We start from the raw sequence: 15,472 nt of genomic DNA, 5'->3' as shown, positions 1-15,472 counted from the left end.
AAGTGGTAAGTTCATTTAATAAACAAAAGAAATATACATAAATGCATTTTAGTACCTCATATTAAAATTTAAAGAACGCGGACCGATAGGTCTTCGAGGAGGAGTTTTAATAAAAACAACAATTGGGCTAAATTATGTTAAAAGTCTCGTTTAATGAATAGTGAGTAGACAGTCCACTAGCGAGGCCCCCTTAGGAAATGTGTTCAATACCGAGGACGCGTTGCCTCTTTGGACAGCGTTCAGCAAGAGAAGTGGGGTCGATCCCAGCTTGAGCCGTCTGTTAAAGAGATAGTGACAGATTTTTTTGTATATCATATTTTTTCATAAAATATATAAAAAGACCACGGTAAATATAGTGGTAATAAAAAAAATGTAAAAAAAAAATAATAATTAACTATTAAATTTAAGATTTTAAATGGGAGGGTCAGCTTCTCCGCAAGCGCCACGTCTCATATTGCTGACGTCATACGCGGGTATTATCTGCCGCTGCCTTGGCCGCTATAGCGAGCCGAGAGAGAATGCTTAGAGTGAAAACGGGAGGAAAGTAGTAGCGACCGGGCACTTTTTCGTTCAGTTTTCAACAATTGCAGTCGGAAAGGGGAACTAGGGTGAGGAGCTTGAAGTAGTTTTTTTTTCGCTCGTCGCCGGAGCACGCGCCACGGATCACGTGACATATCGTGGTAGACCGTAGAAGACAGTGAAGGTGTTAGGCTTCGTATTTTAAAATTTCGGCCACTATGGGAAATAACAATAGCGCTTCGGAAGCGGAATCCAATAATTCGAATCCAGATAGTATTTATTATTCCGATTATGAAAATTTCATCAACGAGGGGGATTATCCTTCCAGCGACGACGAAGATGGTTTTGAGCAACAAGAGGTTTTCGGCCTCAGGCCGTACCAATTTGAACCCGTGGCCGTTGTACCAGTAGGCGATAATGAAGGGTCTGAAAATGATGGTGAAATACAAACTGTTATATACCTTCTGCTTGAACACTAAATAAATTATTGTTAGGGTTAATATTTCCTGTGCCATTTAGGTGTGAATGTGATAGATGTTTTGTGATGGGTGACATTGCAGAGTGTCTGTGTTGCAGGGAGGCCCGACAAGCAGTCAGACTTATAGAGGATGGGCATAGCTGCATTACCCAGAGCGAAGCGTTCAGAGACGTTTGCCTAAACCGAAACGTTCTAAACACAATGTATTATGAGTTCTGAGAACGAAATTACGTTCCACCTCCGGGTACAATCGCCAAGTAAGACAATGTTATACTATTTTGAGATATGAATTCGTAATTTTGTTTTATTATTGCAGAACATATAGGTACATGTCCTACAGATTGTACACCAGGATGGTATACGTTAGGTTAGGCAGACGGCAGAGAAGGCCCATCCCAAGTTGTGTTGTAAACACAATTCGCCGCAACTTTCCATCAGATAATTTCTGTGGATTCCAACCACCGCCTCTAATTTAAACCGGTATGTATTTTACAACCTTAATCCTGGTTGGGATTTTTTCTTCACCATCAAAAGTGAATGACTGTATGAATTTATATTGACTAAATTTCCGTCCTCCCAGGTGCAACCACTGAAGATCTCACATAAGATTTGAATTTTTCAGAGAAATGTATACTTTTTTAAAATAAATAATTTTTATATCCCTTTTAAAACCAAATTTATTTTTAATTAAAACGCTTATGTTGCTTATAAGCAGCAACTGCTTCTTCCTTATTGGGGTGCTCATATTGACTCGCTAATGGTTTTGGAGTTTGAGGCAAAGATAAATTAGATTTATTTAGCCAATCTTCGTAACTGTCATCTGCGCTTTCTATCAATTTTTCCAACAATTTTTCCACATAGCCTATTAAATAGTAACATACAAATGAAATTTTAATTTTGTAAAATTCAAATTACAACAACAGTACCATATGTTGATGCTTGCATAATTGGCTTCACTGAAAAATTTCCACCCTTAGCTTTTGGGTAATAAACGACCCAACGAAGCTTACCATCCTTCCTTCTCGCTTGCATTCTCCCGGAATTTTCGTTAAAATGCAATGCTGCAAGAAGCAATCTGTTGGATAAAACCAATTAAACCTCAATACTACATCATAATCTCAGTCAACGCACCGTGCTTGCATTCCCAAATAAGAGTAATGCGTGTTCTTGGGTGCAAAATGTACAATTACGGCATGGAATGCTTCTACCGATGATGTCAGTACATTGTCGCGATAGGCCTTGGAGTATTGCTTTGTGGTGGCATTTTTCCTTGGTTATAAACGAGTTATAAATGCAACCTAAAATAAAATAAACTTAAAATTTCCTTTTACGGAGATTAAATATTAATAATTTACATTAAATACCTTGTTCTAATCCCTCTAGAAATATTGTAAACAAACGCTAATGTAATCAACGAGCCCCAACGACTTTACTGAACTTTGGCAATTATAAAATAAGCTTACTCTTCAAAACTTCTGGTTCGATCCTACTAAAAACGGGAATGGGAAGCACTGCAAGAAACGCTGTTGTAACTTACGAGGAAATTCCCTTCTAAAATTTTATCCCCCCCTCCACGTTAACCTGCTCGACTTCTCGACCAAATATGACGTAGTTTGTGGGTGAGTTTGCGGGGAAGATAACATTTCACAAATATTTTAAAGTAAATTTTCATAAATAATTACTAATTTAAAGTGGTATAACATATATATTTTCGGATTCACGGCATTCTACTCTATCCAATGAAGGTTATTAAGTCAATAAATTTAACTTTGCTCCAAGCTGTCACTATCTCTTTAAAGAGGATTTCCTCTTTCCACAAAAACTTGCAGAGGTTTTAAAGCAATTTAGTTATTGTACGGATTCTATAGTGGTTATCTGAGGCAGGGGAGTCACAACCCTCCAACGTTGTTTAAATTTCCTTGTTTCGCTGATAAGAAGGCCTCAGGCCAGCTGCAATGCGGTTATAAAGATAGCTTATTATTATTATTATATTAAGCGTGATTTCTAGCGTTCTAAGAAAATACGTATACATTTCGATTTTGAACCGTGGTTTAAAAATAAAACATTTTAAGAGTGGCTACTTTCTAATTTTCATTAATGAACTGCTGGGACAGGTTCATATTGTCTAGTCTACAGGAATGTACATATTCGTGTTTTAGCAATAGCTTCAGGTTATTAGATGATATCAAAATGTAGTAACTGCAATGATGACACGACACCCTGGGCATACTGGGGACGAAGAAAGAATTTTGCCAGTTTTTTAACTCTGACTTAAGACATTTACTTCAAATGCTTCGTTTAAAATTATTAATAAAACAGAATCCTCTATCAGAGATGGAGTATTGAACTCCCAAAAGAATTCCACATAAAGTAAACGGATAACAATAGGGTCTATCAAATATTACCTTCAAATACTATTTTTAATTTTTTTTATAAACATTTTAGTGTTTTCCATTTGATTGCTCGAGATTCAATCCGAATCTGTCTCTGACTAAAGTAAAATACGCAAATGGAACATTCCATAAACATATTCCCACGCTTTTTTGTTTAAAGTCTATTAGTAATTTGAAATTTTACTTCTTGGCTGGCCATTTTTCAAAAAAAATCTAAACGGAACACGCAAAAATTTCCCCCTACCTCGATCTCGATCCGTTGATCTGTCGAAATCGGCAAATCGATTTTAGGGGATCTCGGCGCACTCGAGAACAAGAAACCTAACACGTGAAACTTGATCGGAGCCGATTCAAGCACACAAATGGAACATAAAATGTTGATCACAGTGATCAAGAGCACTCGAGAGCAGTTAAATGGAACAAAAAAATCTTAATCACAGTGATCTAAGCTCTCGAGAGCAGTCAAATGAAAAACGCTATAAGTTATGACGTAATACTTCTCTTTATACAGCCCCATATAATAATAATTATAACTCACTTCATCGTCTTCCCCTATCTCGTGGTAATTCACTTCCTCTGCGTCATACCATCGTCTATTCCGTGGTCGTCTCTCCCCTTTCACAATCTTAATAGGAGAATAAATCGTCTGCTTTTAACGTAATTAGCGCCAATCAATCTTAGCTTCTAATATACTTGAAGGCTGAATTGGGAAATTTGTTGATACACCATCATACTCAGAACCACCAAGAACGAACCCGGGCCACGTTAAAATATAAATCGCAGGCCCCAAAGAGAGTCGTTACTACTGGAGGAAGCTTTAATTTTTCCGGTAGAAACATGGGAGAAAAGTACCTTGTTTGTTCAAACCGGGGCCCCTAGTCTGAATGGGCCCCTATTATTTGTTCCAGCTTTCCTTTATTTTGTGGTGCCTAGTCATACTCCCCTTAAACGAAGACAACGTAACAGATGACGATAGTGAGTCTTCACAAAATAGAGGAAATTTCAGACTTGACCTATTACTCTAGCGGAAATTAAATACGCAACTCAACGTCTTCGTCTCTCATGTTAATAACTAACTATATTGTTTCTTAAAACATCTTATCTGTGTCACACAAGTGGGTTCCTTCCTTATCTTTCATATGTTATTTCTTTTTTGAAAACCATTTCCAAAACGACCATAGATTTTTGGTGGACTTCGGTACCATATTTGCCACTTACATTGTTAGTCATTGTGAGCTCGATATTTTGTTTTCAGGTGGCGTATTTTTCTCGCTTAATGCCTATCTTTTAGGAATGACGTCAATTCTACTTCACTCAGCACATAGTAATTAATGACACACTTATTGAAAATCGTTATAGAAATATGTTAATATGTATAATCGTAACTATTGTATTAAGTCGAGAATTTTTAAGTTTTTATCTATTATATTTAACTATTTGGTCTGTTGCCCTTGGAAATCCTTTGAAATTTAAAGAATACAATTAATAAATTTAAGGTCTAAAAGGTTATTGAAGAAATTAAAAACTTCCGGTTCTGTGTCGACTTTTTGTCTAGTACAATGAGTGCTTTCTTTACGGGAAACTAAAATTTTCGCTCGGATAACGTCAGAGTTTTTTCTTGGACTGCAAAAAAGGGCTTAATATGGAACAAAAAAGCTTTAGCCTTTCTGAACGTCTCAGGCGGAAGACTTTAACAAGAACACGATTTGTTTTCTTTCGGGGCTTCATTAATTCCTTTAATGGTCGATTTTTTAAATAGAGTAATTTATTCAAACGAAAAGCACTTACGTCAGGAAAAAAGACTTTTTCAGTAATGATCAGCGGATAATATGGCCTCCATACATTTCAGTTTAGATATTATTAAAACTTATCTCTTTGTTTCTGTAATAGTGTCAAGTTAGAAGAGTTTTAAGTTTTCTTTTTGCATTTAAGTCAGTCCCAAACGGGATAGGCATTTATTCATTAATATATAATGATAGTAATTAAAATTTTAATTATTTTGAGCATTGTTGAAATTTGTGTTTTGAACATCAGACTAGCACGCTACGAGTTCATATTTATGTGTATTTTGTAATTAACATTATTAGCCTCCCAATCTCCGATTTTCTCGCTAGGCGATTTTAGTGTTTTATACCAAGATAATTTGAAAGGACTAAGTCTTCGAAGCATACTCTATATATATGTTTATTTAAATAAGTAATTATTTTCTAAAAAAATCTTTAACTTTGTCTAAGGTCTGTGTAGCCAAATTTCCTACAGTATTTATAAGGTGGCTATTTTGAAGGTCTAGATCACATATTAAAGGTAAAGAAAGCCATTTACAAAAGATGGTCTATTTAGCCACGATAATTTGATAGATTTCTTTAAAAATTGTGATTATTTCCTGAATAAACATCAATATTTTATGTTACGAGTTTTACCCTAGGAAACATTCTGCAGCCAAAACCAACACATTAAAAGCAATTTAAAGCCAATAAAATATAGACTTTTGTATTGATAATGTTTAATTCAGGGTTGACATTATTTAAAGCAAGTTATTTTCTTAAAACAATCAATAATTTAAATCAACTATCATTTTCCGATGTATTTATGAAAATGTACAAAAATTGGCTCTCTGGTATTGTCAGTTCAGAGCAAAATAAATTAAAATTATTTTTAAATAGTAGTTAAATTTTAGTAAAAATAAATTTAAATTTAAGTTGACATTACCGTTTCACTCAAATTCTAAATCAATATAGAGTTTTAAATGGTTTAAATATCAATAAAATCAAAAACATCCATTAATAGCAAAACCAATCTGATTTAATTTAAATCAATCGATTTTCTCGATTTAAAAAAATCAACAATCCAGTTGCATTCACTTAAAATTTGCTTTCAGTGTTGAGCAAGTTTTCGGCTCGACAGTTCAACCGTGGTCCTCGCTGGTTAGAAAGTCATGGAGGAAACTGTTAATCGGGTTCCATTTACCAAGATTCTGTCAACGGATACCCCAAGTAATCAATTCGAAATTCCGAAGAACGAACTGCAACAAAGACAGTGAGAAGCTAGATTCACAAAAAAGATCTTCAGCCTTGTTAACGGAATACAACAACATGGTATTCGGAGATATACAACGTGTGAGCGAGAATAACGGGTACTTACTATACATTTAAAAAGCCGATATAGACACTTATTTACATAATACATATGGGCATGCTGACTGGAAATATATTTTGATAAGAATAATACAGCTTAAGCCAGTGCTTAATAAATTTATTAAAATAAAAATGTGGATAACTCCCTACACGTTTTGGAAGAGTGGATTATCCTTTCTAATAACATACTAATAACCTACCTACAATTTTAACCTACAATATAATAATAGTGGTGTTAATTTTCCGAAAAAATAAGATGCGGAAAAATTTCCAGAAAATTTGTCAAAATTTTCCGCAAATCGGAAAAATAAAAATTTGAAACATAAATTACTTTTTAAGGGTTTTTAATGTTTTAACTTTTTATCGATATAAAATGTCTAATATCAGTAAACATACTACAAAACATAAATAGTGTTACATTGTTAGGCCTAATCAGTTTAAACTTGTCTAGAGGTTTAGTTTTACTTTTAGATTCGAAAAAATGAGGCGAAAATGCCGCTTTATATAAATTTGCCAACAATATATTAGACTAAAACTTATTTTTTTTTTCTGGAAAAATACGGAAAATACTCCGGAAAAAAGGCCTTGGTCATTTTTTGGAAGATTTTCCGACTTACAACACTACATAATAATATGGATAAACCTGAACTGTTAATCCTTTAAGAGGAGTATAAACTATATCGAAAAATCATCTGCATATACTTGATAACTGGTACTGGAAGTTATTTTAAATTAAATGTTAAGAGACATTAAGAGTTTATAATTTATAAATATCAGATTCAATAAGAATATACGTAAATGATAAATTTCAGTGTCAATAAGTTTGAGTAACTTTTTTAATAGATAGTTTACTAAATTATTTTGTGACAAGTGGAACTTACAAGCCTAAAGTCTCCGATGGCTTTAACGTAACTAGTGTCAATCAGTCCTAGCTTCGCTCAAACCTGGTGGCAATTATCCACATTTGTTAATCTACTACTCCCTTTAAGGACTAAAGTTCTATCAATTTTATTTATAGGAAAAGTCAAAGATTTACTCACGAAAACAATAAAATATATTTGGAAAGATTAACCTAACAATCGATGAAAGAACGCCCAGAATAAAGTAGAAGACATCCAATTTAAAAGACAAAGCTTGGATCAATTGTACCAGCAAACGGCTTTCTAAATTTAACTATCCATCACGGACCGAAAAATATAAAAAACGACCCAAAAATGGTATTTTATAATAAATCTCATGCTTTTAGTAGTCCTGGAGTCGCTATGGAATGGCGTATGCTACTAGGACTATATACAATGTACGACTGTCTTGTTCCTTTATAAGAGGAAAGTTATCTTGCATCATAGAATAATCCGAGTCTATAGTGGAGTCAGCTTATTCCATATCCTAGATCCAATTTTTCCTCTTGAATCTTGCTCAGAACGCCAGCGGAAAAATGAAAATGTCAGAGACAATATAAAGAAAAAGACCAAGGCTTATCTCTAAGAAATTTAACTGAGTGTCTATTCAGTTTTCTTCCTAACTGGAAAATAAAAATGGCACTTCAAATATTTCAGACAGAACCGTGAGGGCAATACAGAAGCGCCACCCTGCGTACCGGATATGTACTAAGGGTAAGAAGGAAATCGCGCTTTACAGATTCTACTTGATGTTTTGAAAGAAAAAAACCAGATGCCGTGATGATCGTTAAAGGGCACTGATTTATTTCGGATATAGAGTCGTAGAGGCATAAGGTATACCGGAGAGGTTGGTCAGTCGCTTGTTTGGCTCTTTGAATTGGTTTATATTTAACCGAAAATGTAAAAGGTTGAATACCGAAAATGAATAGGTTTTGTAAATGTTTATTTAATTTAAAGTTATTAAATATAATCATTTATTGTAATAAATAGTTCAAATTTCGAATAATACAATTATAAATCATAAATTTAACTTAAAATGAGACAAATTCAACAAAACATATTTAAAAATAAAAATTTCATCAGTCTGTAGGGATTGTTGGAATAATAATAACCTTAGTTTCGTTCTTTGAATAATCATGGACTAATTAACAACAGGGAAATAGTAAAAAAGAACAAGCATCGACGCACTCTATCGGTACTCGCTGGCATAACAGGAAATTCTTGTATAGGCTGGTGATTCAAAATAGGCGGCGGGGGGAGTAAAATAGGGAAAGAAGCTTCCTTGGAATGCTTGGAATTTAAAATTTGAACCAGTTTATGACGTTTGAATCACCAGGATAAAAAATATTTGCCTGGCTACGCTTCTGAACGCGTTAACACTTTTTTTTGGGTCTTTACAGGGAAATGTTATAGATCTGGACCGTCCCGGTTGTTATTTAGTCCATGGAATAATAATAACCTTAGTTTCGTTCTTGGAATTACAACAGCCATATTGCTCTTACAAACTCAAAGTCCCGTGTCATCAGCTTTTCCTCTCTTTATTTTCGTACTAAAGCTTTAAGCCCTATTTTCAGCTAGTCCGTAAATCATTTTTGGCTTTGCTTTAAGAGACGGCTCAGCTCAAGAAAGTATCGTTGAGTAAAATTATAGTATTTCAGATACCTATACTCGTCTAGGTCTCCCTCGCTAGTGAGCCGGATTAACACGCGATCTCAGCAGAACTCAAAGTCGGAAGAGCTGAGATCGAAAAAACGACACATTTGACAAACGTCCAACGTAGAGGAGGATGTAGTTGATGGAAATATGACCTTTTTGACCCAAATTCTGTTTAACTCCCCTCTAAGCAAAAATGTTTCGGAAACACGGAAGAATAATTTATAAAGAAGAACTCGTGATACGAAAGAACAGAATTCTGCATTTTTTCCTCATCGATCCCACATTTCATGTTTTCAAAAGTAAATAAGCCAACAATTTCCTATTATCAGAAGTTAAGTTTTTGTTTAGAAATTAATCCAAAAAGTGAAAGGCACGAACGGTGTATCCAGGATTTCATATCGTTGTGGTTTAAAAACTGTGTACCTGGTTTATCACCTAAAAGCCATTTTAATATGCCATTATCCTGGATCAATTTTGAAAGGGCCTATCCACCTGAATCCATTTAATAGAATTAAGCTAGCATTTGAATATAGCATCTAGGTATTGTAGGTATTCTGTTTGGAAAGTAAGTGCCAATTTTGTTTCGGCTCGTTTCGCACTGCACAAGGAAATACCTCAACTTGGAGCCAATTTTGTTTCGTCATGTTTCACCGTTCGCACTGCACAAAGAAAAACCTCAACTTTGTGCCAATTTTGTTTCGCCTTGTTTCGCACTACACAAGGAAATACCTCAACTTTGTGGCAATTTTGTTTCGCCTTGTTTCGCACTACACAAGGAAATACCTCAACTTTGTGGCAATTTTGTTTTGCACTGCACAGAGAAATACGTCAGCTTTGTGGCAATTTGTTTCGCCTTGTTTCACACTACACAAAGAAATACCTCAACTTTTGTGACAATTTTGTTTCGCCTGGTTTCGCACTACACAAGGAAATACCTCAACTGTGTGGCAATTTTGTTTCGCACTGCACAGAGAAATGCGTCAACTTTGTGGCAATTTTGTTTCGTCTTGTTTCGCACTGCACAAGGAAATACCTCAATTTTTTTAGAGAAAAGTTGATACATATTAACTGTACTAATACCATTTTAGGTGAGGCCAATTAAATCTCAGTTTACATTTTATAAACATTTCAGAATGAAATGTTAATTGTGGCTTACTTAAATCAGCGAAGCATCGTCTGAAAAAAGTATTTTTAAGCTACAAATGCATGGGATTGAAAGCTGTTTCTGGCCCATTTTCCATATACTCATTGAGCGTTTACTCTACTTATACCCGATTGTCTTATATTCGCTGAACCAAATGACGATAAGCAATAGATTTGGAAGGGCAAAAGTGGTTAAAGCGACGCAAATTAATAATAAATAGCGATAAAAAAGCAACTGAAATTGGATGTTTAATAATAAGAATCTTCCTATAAATAAGCCTTACACGCATGACGGTGTGCAAAAGCGGGTGGCTTTAATGGGGTGACGCACTTGGAGATGTTAGCCGTGGTCAATTGGTCCTACCCCATATCCGACTACAGTTAGTTAGAGGCCGGAAACTGGGCTTCGGCTCAGGCTACCGGGGGAGGTCCACGCACGGTCAACGCTCGGGTGGAGTTATTTTTCACCTGTGGCGGGGCTCCGTATGTGGCGCTGATGCCCTTTTTTCCCGCCTTTTCTAGCCCACTGGAATCTATGGTGCCAGCTGTGTGGTGGACTTTGGGATACAGTGTGCTCGTTGTTTACCTTTTTGGTGCCTTTACTTCCCGTGCTCTGTCAGCTGGGTGTCGGTTGATGGTGCCACAGCATCCATTCTTATTCCCTCGGCAGTGCACGAAGTGGGGAGTACTTGTCTCGTTGCATCTCCTTTCGGAGGGTTCGATGACTGGCGTCTTAGGTGTGACTGTCAGGAGTTGGGTGGTCCTGTTGCCCATAACAGTTGGTCAACTGTCTGAGCTGTGGACCCTTGGTCAGGGCATAATTATGAAACTCCCGGTGATATTGGTTGATTGATATCGCATGAGCACCAGTATATCAAATACTGATTCAACTACCTATATAATTTAAGTCTACTTATACTACTTTAAAGGAGTATGAAGTAGTACATTCGATCGATAAATTTAAAAATTTTCGCACTTCCAGAATCGTTTTTTAAGGATGAAAAGATTGTATTAGCTTCTATTTCTACTACATTCCCCCCAATGACTTACCCCAATTTCCAAAACCCTTTTTACTCCTTTTAAGAACTTTTATGACCAAAACATTTCCCTCTGTTTGATATTGGAGAAGCTCAACATATATGCATCCTCAATCTGTCAAATTTTGTTATTTCTTTTCAGAAGACTTATTTTCTTCTTATCGTAGGCTTGTTTTTATATAGTGAAGCCTTTGTAATACCTTCCTTTTTGAAAGATTGAGTATTCTAAGTCAAAGAAAATCTGTTGAATTTTTCAAACGTTTCACGCACTGGAGATTGGGAAAGCTTTTTAGGGCCAAAGATTAAAGGTGTGTATAGTGATTTAGCGGCTTCTTATTTGATATCAAAACAAAAGCTAATTTTTTCCTTTCGAAAGCCTGGTTTTCACTGGGGTAAAAAACGGGGGAAATTGTTGTACGCAAATATATTTCCGGCGGATTTTCCGCAACTGGTTTTCACTGGGGATTTTTTCAAGCGGTTTGTAATTTTGCAGTTTTGATAGCGCATGCGCTGAAGATTGTATCTTTACTGACTCACTGAATTAAAATGGACGCCATAGATAGCTCCAATAGCAGTCCACCGATTTTCTTTCATTTCATTGTTTTTAAAACATCTATTTGCTTTGTCATATAAAAAAGGAGAAGCGCGAACCTCTTCTATGAATAACTCCTGTTGACTACCATTCATTCTTTATTGTTTAGGAGTCATCGTGACAAACTGACTAAATTACAATAACAATGTTTATAACTAAACGAGTCGCTTTTTAAGTCTAACAAATTGAATCAAACCGAGAGTAGTGAACAAGTGACGTCAACGCACGATCTTCACTGATTGGTTAGCACATTGCGTTGCGTTTTAAAAATTCGGAAAAATAGAACTTCCATTCCGCGCTTGTTCACGGAATATCGCAAGCTTTCCGTAAAATTTTGCGGAAAATTTTTTTCCGCAAACGGCGCGGAAAGCCAACTCCGCTGTTTTTTAGCCCAATGAAAACCAGGCTTTAAAACGTTTTACAATTACCATAAATAGGCTCTCCGAAGACCTTCGATCACATTAAGTAGTTTTCTCAAAGAACAACTTGAGTTAAACTCATTTAAAAGTGTTAAAAGTGGTGCAACTATTATTTGAGCGCCCTTTTTGTGAATAGGCGAGAGCATAAATTGCAAGATGTACGGGCTAAAATTACTTTCGGGAAACATTTGAGCGTCATTAAACGGTAGAAACCTTTAAAAATAATCACGTGGCTATAAAATTAAATTAACCGTTTAAAAATTTTACTTTTTTAATTCGTGAAACTTGATTTAACAACTACTCGGACATAAGTACTATAATTGGTATAGTTATGTTAAGTCTCTGACTAGAAAATTGTAAAAATGTTATAAACTTAAGACTAGAACACGTTTTTAACCTAGGCTTAGTGAAGCAGCCCCTATGTTTTGACTACGGCCAGACCCGATTGCGGAAGCGCTATATAGAAGTTGGTAGTGCTTTGACGAATTTCGGGGAACATTTTAACAAGTAAGCTACGACCAAAACAATTGATGCTATCGCCTATACTCCCTTTCGACTGAAATTTGGTGTATGTCCTATCACGCATTTGGATTGTGAGCAGCAGATGACTTGCAAGATGCAAGCAGACAAGCACGAAGAAAAACTTATTTATTTAAGTATCCCCAAGTTCAAGGTTTTATGCGGCAATTTAGGTATTAAAGCAATTGGAATCAAAATGAATTTATTGTCGAAATCCAAAAAAATAAAGGAAAATAGTTCAAATGAAGTTGTAGGGAACGAAAAGTTGTTAAGGCTTGTTCTCACTCGGCTTTGACCTCCGAATGTTATTGTGTTTTCAAAAGTAATTTAGTTCCCGAAACATCAAGTCTTAGTTTGGGAAGTAACAAGTTCTTAAAATGTATGTAACAATTCGTTCGTGTCCAGTTTAACGGGACCAGAAACTATTCCCGAGAGGAAGACTGAAGCTAAAGGGTCATCGTGTTGAATGAATACGCCAAGATTGAGAGAGCGAACTTATGAACACATCATTATTTATTAAAATCTCGACTATATATATATAGGTTTTAAAAAGGAATTTGGCACAGGTTTATTAAAATTAACAAAATTAAAGATAAGATCAAAGATTAGATTACAACGCCACCCGAACACAATTAACTACCTATAATTTAACTAAATCTAGTTCTATCTAATAATAACGGTTTTATTTTACAGAACGATGTGGAGAAGATTCCCTGCAACCCGATGAAGTGACCAATTGGAGAAAAAATCCACTTCCGTCCACTATTCCCAAAATAACAGTGCTTGATGTTTACGATTACCTCATACCAAAAAATCAATAATTGATAATGTGAGCACCAATCGTTTGAAGCGGTTTAATAAATCTGTGGCTCATCTTGTGTCAAAGGATGTCATTAACGGCATTGAAACTAGTCTTGTAAATTAAAATGGGTTTTATTTTTTTAACGTCATAAGTTAATGATTATTGATATTTTCAGGTCTACGATCAATTCCTATACGTCAAATCCAGCTGCTATACCCCTCTATGAAAGCAGAGAGGTATGGAGTTGTTTTCTAGGGTAGGCTTTATCTATAATCAAACGTTTCAAATGTTTTGACGCGAACAGGGTATAGAAAAGACAATATTGTGAAATTTTTATAAATTGTGTGGTCAACTGATGTAATCATAAATGATAAAAAAGGCCAAATATATTTGGATAAATTTTAATGTCGATGAGTGTTTTTATGTAAACGGGTGATAAATAAAACAAATTGGGTGATATTTTAAATAAATCACATAGCAATTCAATAAGTGGTTCATATATATTTGTTAAATAGGCACAAACTGCAAACATACATAACGTTCTCGTAGGAAAGGGAAACACTTCACGAAGTTCTAATCCCCAAATTTCTACCCATTTATTAAATACCGGGTGATGGGCCGCCCCTTGGACCAGCCCAAGGCTTCACCGCAATGCTCGCTTCTATTAGGTGTTGGGGCCATGCGCTATAATCACAGGGGCGAACGCGCTGAGCCAGACGAGACAGCGCAGCGCGAGGGGAGAGAGCGTAAAATGTTGGTTGCCTGGGGCGCGTCAAAATTATAAAAAGGAATTCTTCTCTTGAGAAGAGTTCTTCGTAAGAATTTTTATCCCCGTGATAACTCACTAAAATGCGTGAAATATAAAAAGATTCTTCTTAAGATGGCGGCTTACGATAATGCCACGAATGTTGTTAACTAAGCCTTTGACAATTAATATTATTTTCACACGAATTCACGACAATATATGAAGGAAGAAAACATTTTATTTACAATTTAAAAGGTAATGTTTCATCGGAAATTAACTAACCATTCTATATTCTCTGAAATTAATTTTCATCAACCAAAATATAATGTTTATTTTCTTTAGGATCAAGTAAACTGATTAGAATATTAGCTGCCATTTTTATTTATAATATCCCCCCTTTTTGACCAAGTGAGAATTGATCGAAATACATATCTGCTCTGAACAATGTGAAGCCTCATTTACTGGTCTAATGGAAAGCAGTTACATTATTCGATTTCCTCAGTCCTATTTTATCATTAAGCGGGAAAGAACAGAATTTGGTACTTATTTCTTTGTTCGGTTTGCTTTGTAGGCTAAATTATTGAAGCTATCCACACTATTGGAGGCTGTGGAACGATAGCGGTTTTTTCTGACACAAATATTTGTGGCGTAAATGCCTCAATTTTGCGATCTTTAGTAAATAGCGATCTCTACCTTCAAAATGTTTATTCGAAAAAATATAAAATATAAAATATAATAGGTGGGGTGGCTGAGTGGTTAGCACTTTAGCCTCGCAGCAAGAGGAGCCGGGTTCGATCCCAGCTAGTGGCACTGGGTGAAAATCCGGAACCACTCCTTCTGCGTAGAGTTTGTAAGTTCTCTCCCCACTGGTTATAAGGGGTTTTCCACCGAGATCTTCGGTTTCCCCTTCCCATAAAAACTTGCTGAGGTTAACGGTAATAGTTAGTGTAGGGAGCTGTTGGCTCACGTGGCATGAAGGGCTTGCCACCACCCTCCTACGCATTGTAACCCGGCCACCTATTACTTGATCACGCACAAGCAACATTGCTTATGTGGTCGAAGGTGGTGCCTTGGGTATTAGCTCTATTTAAAAAAAAATCTAATGTTGAAAAACCACAATACTTAATGTATATCGC

At 35.7% G+C, this 15,472-nt stretch overlaps 1 protein-coding gene across 1 annotated transcript; it reads left to right on the top strand.

Annotated features, from left to right (window-relative positions):
* The first annotated feature begins 737 nt into the window (after positions 1-737).
* On the top strand, positions 738-1,473 carry LOC149945172 (uncharacterized). Its single transcript, XM_090176407.1, has 3 exons — positions 738-957; positions 1,014-1,200; positions 1,314-1,473. Exons 1-3 carry the CDS (start codon positions 738-740, stop codon positions 1,471-1,473), a joined length of 567 nt encoding a protein of 188 aa, XP_090032533.1.
* Positions 1,474-15,472: the final 13,999 nt, after the last annotated feature.

The sequence above is a fragment of the Leiobunum rupestre genome, chromosome 5 (genome assembly GCF_980474605.1).
Source record: "Leiobunum rupestre chromosome 5, qqLeiRupe1.1.hap1, whole genome shotgun sequence".
Lineage (NCBI taxonomy): Eukaryota > Metazoa > Arthropoda > Arachnida > Opiliones > Sclerosomatidae > Leiobunum > Leiobunum rupestre.
Note: the sequence above shows the minus strand (reverse complement) of the source record. Positions and strands in the feature narration are given on the sequence as shown.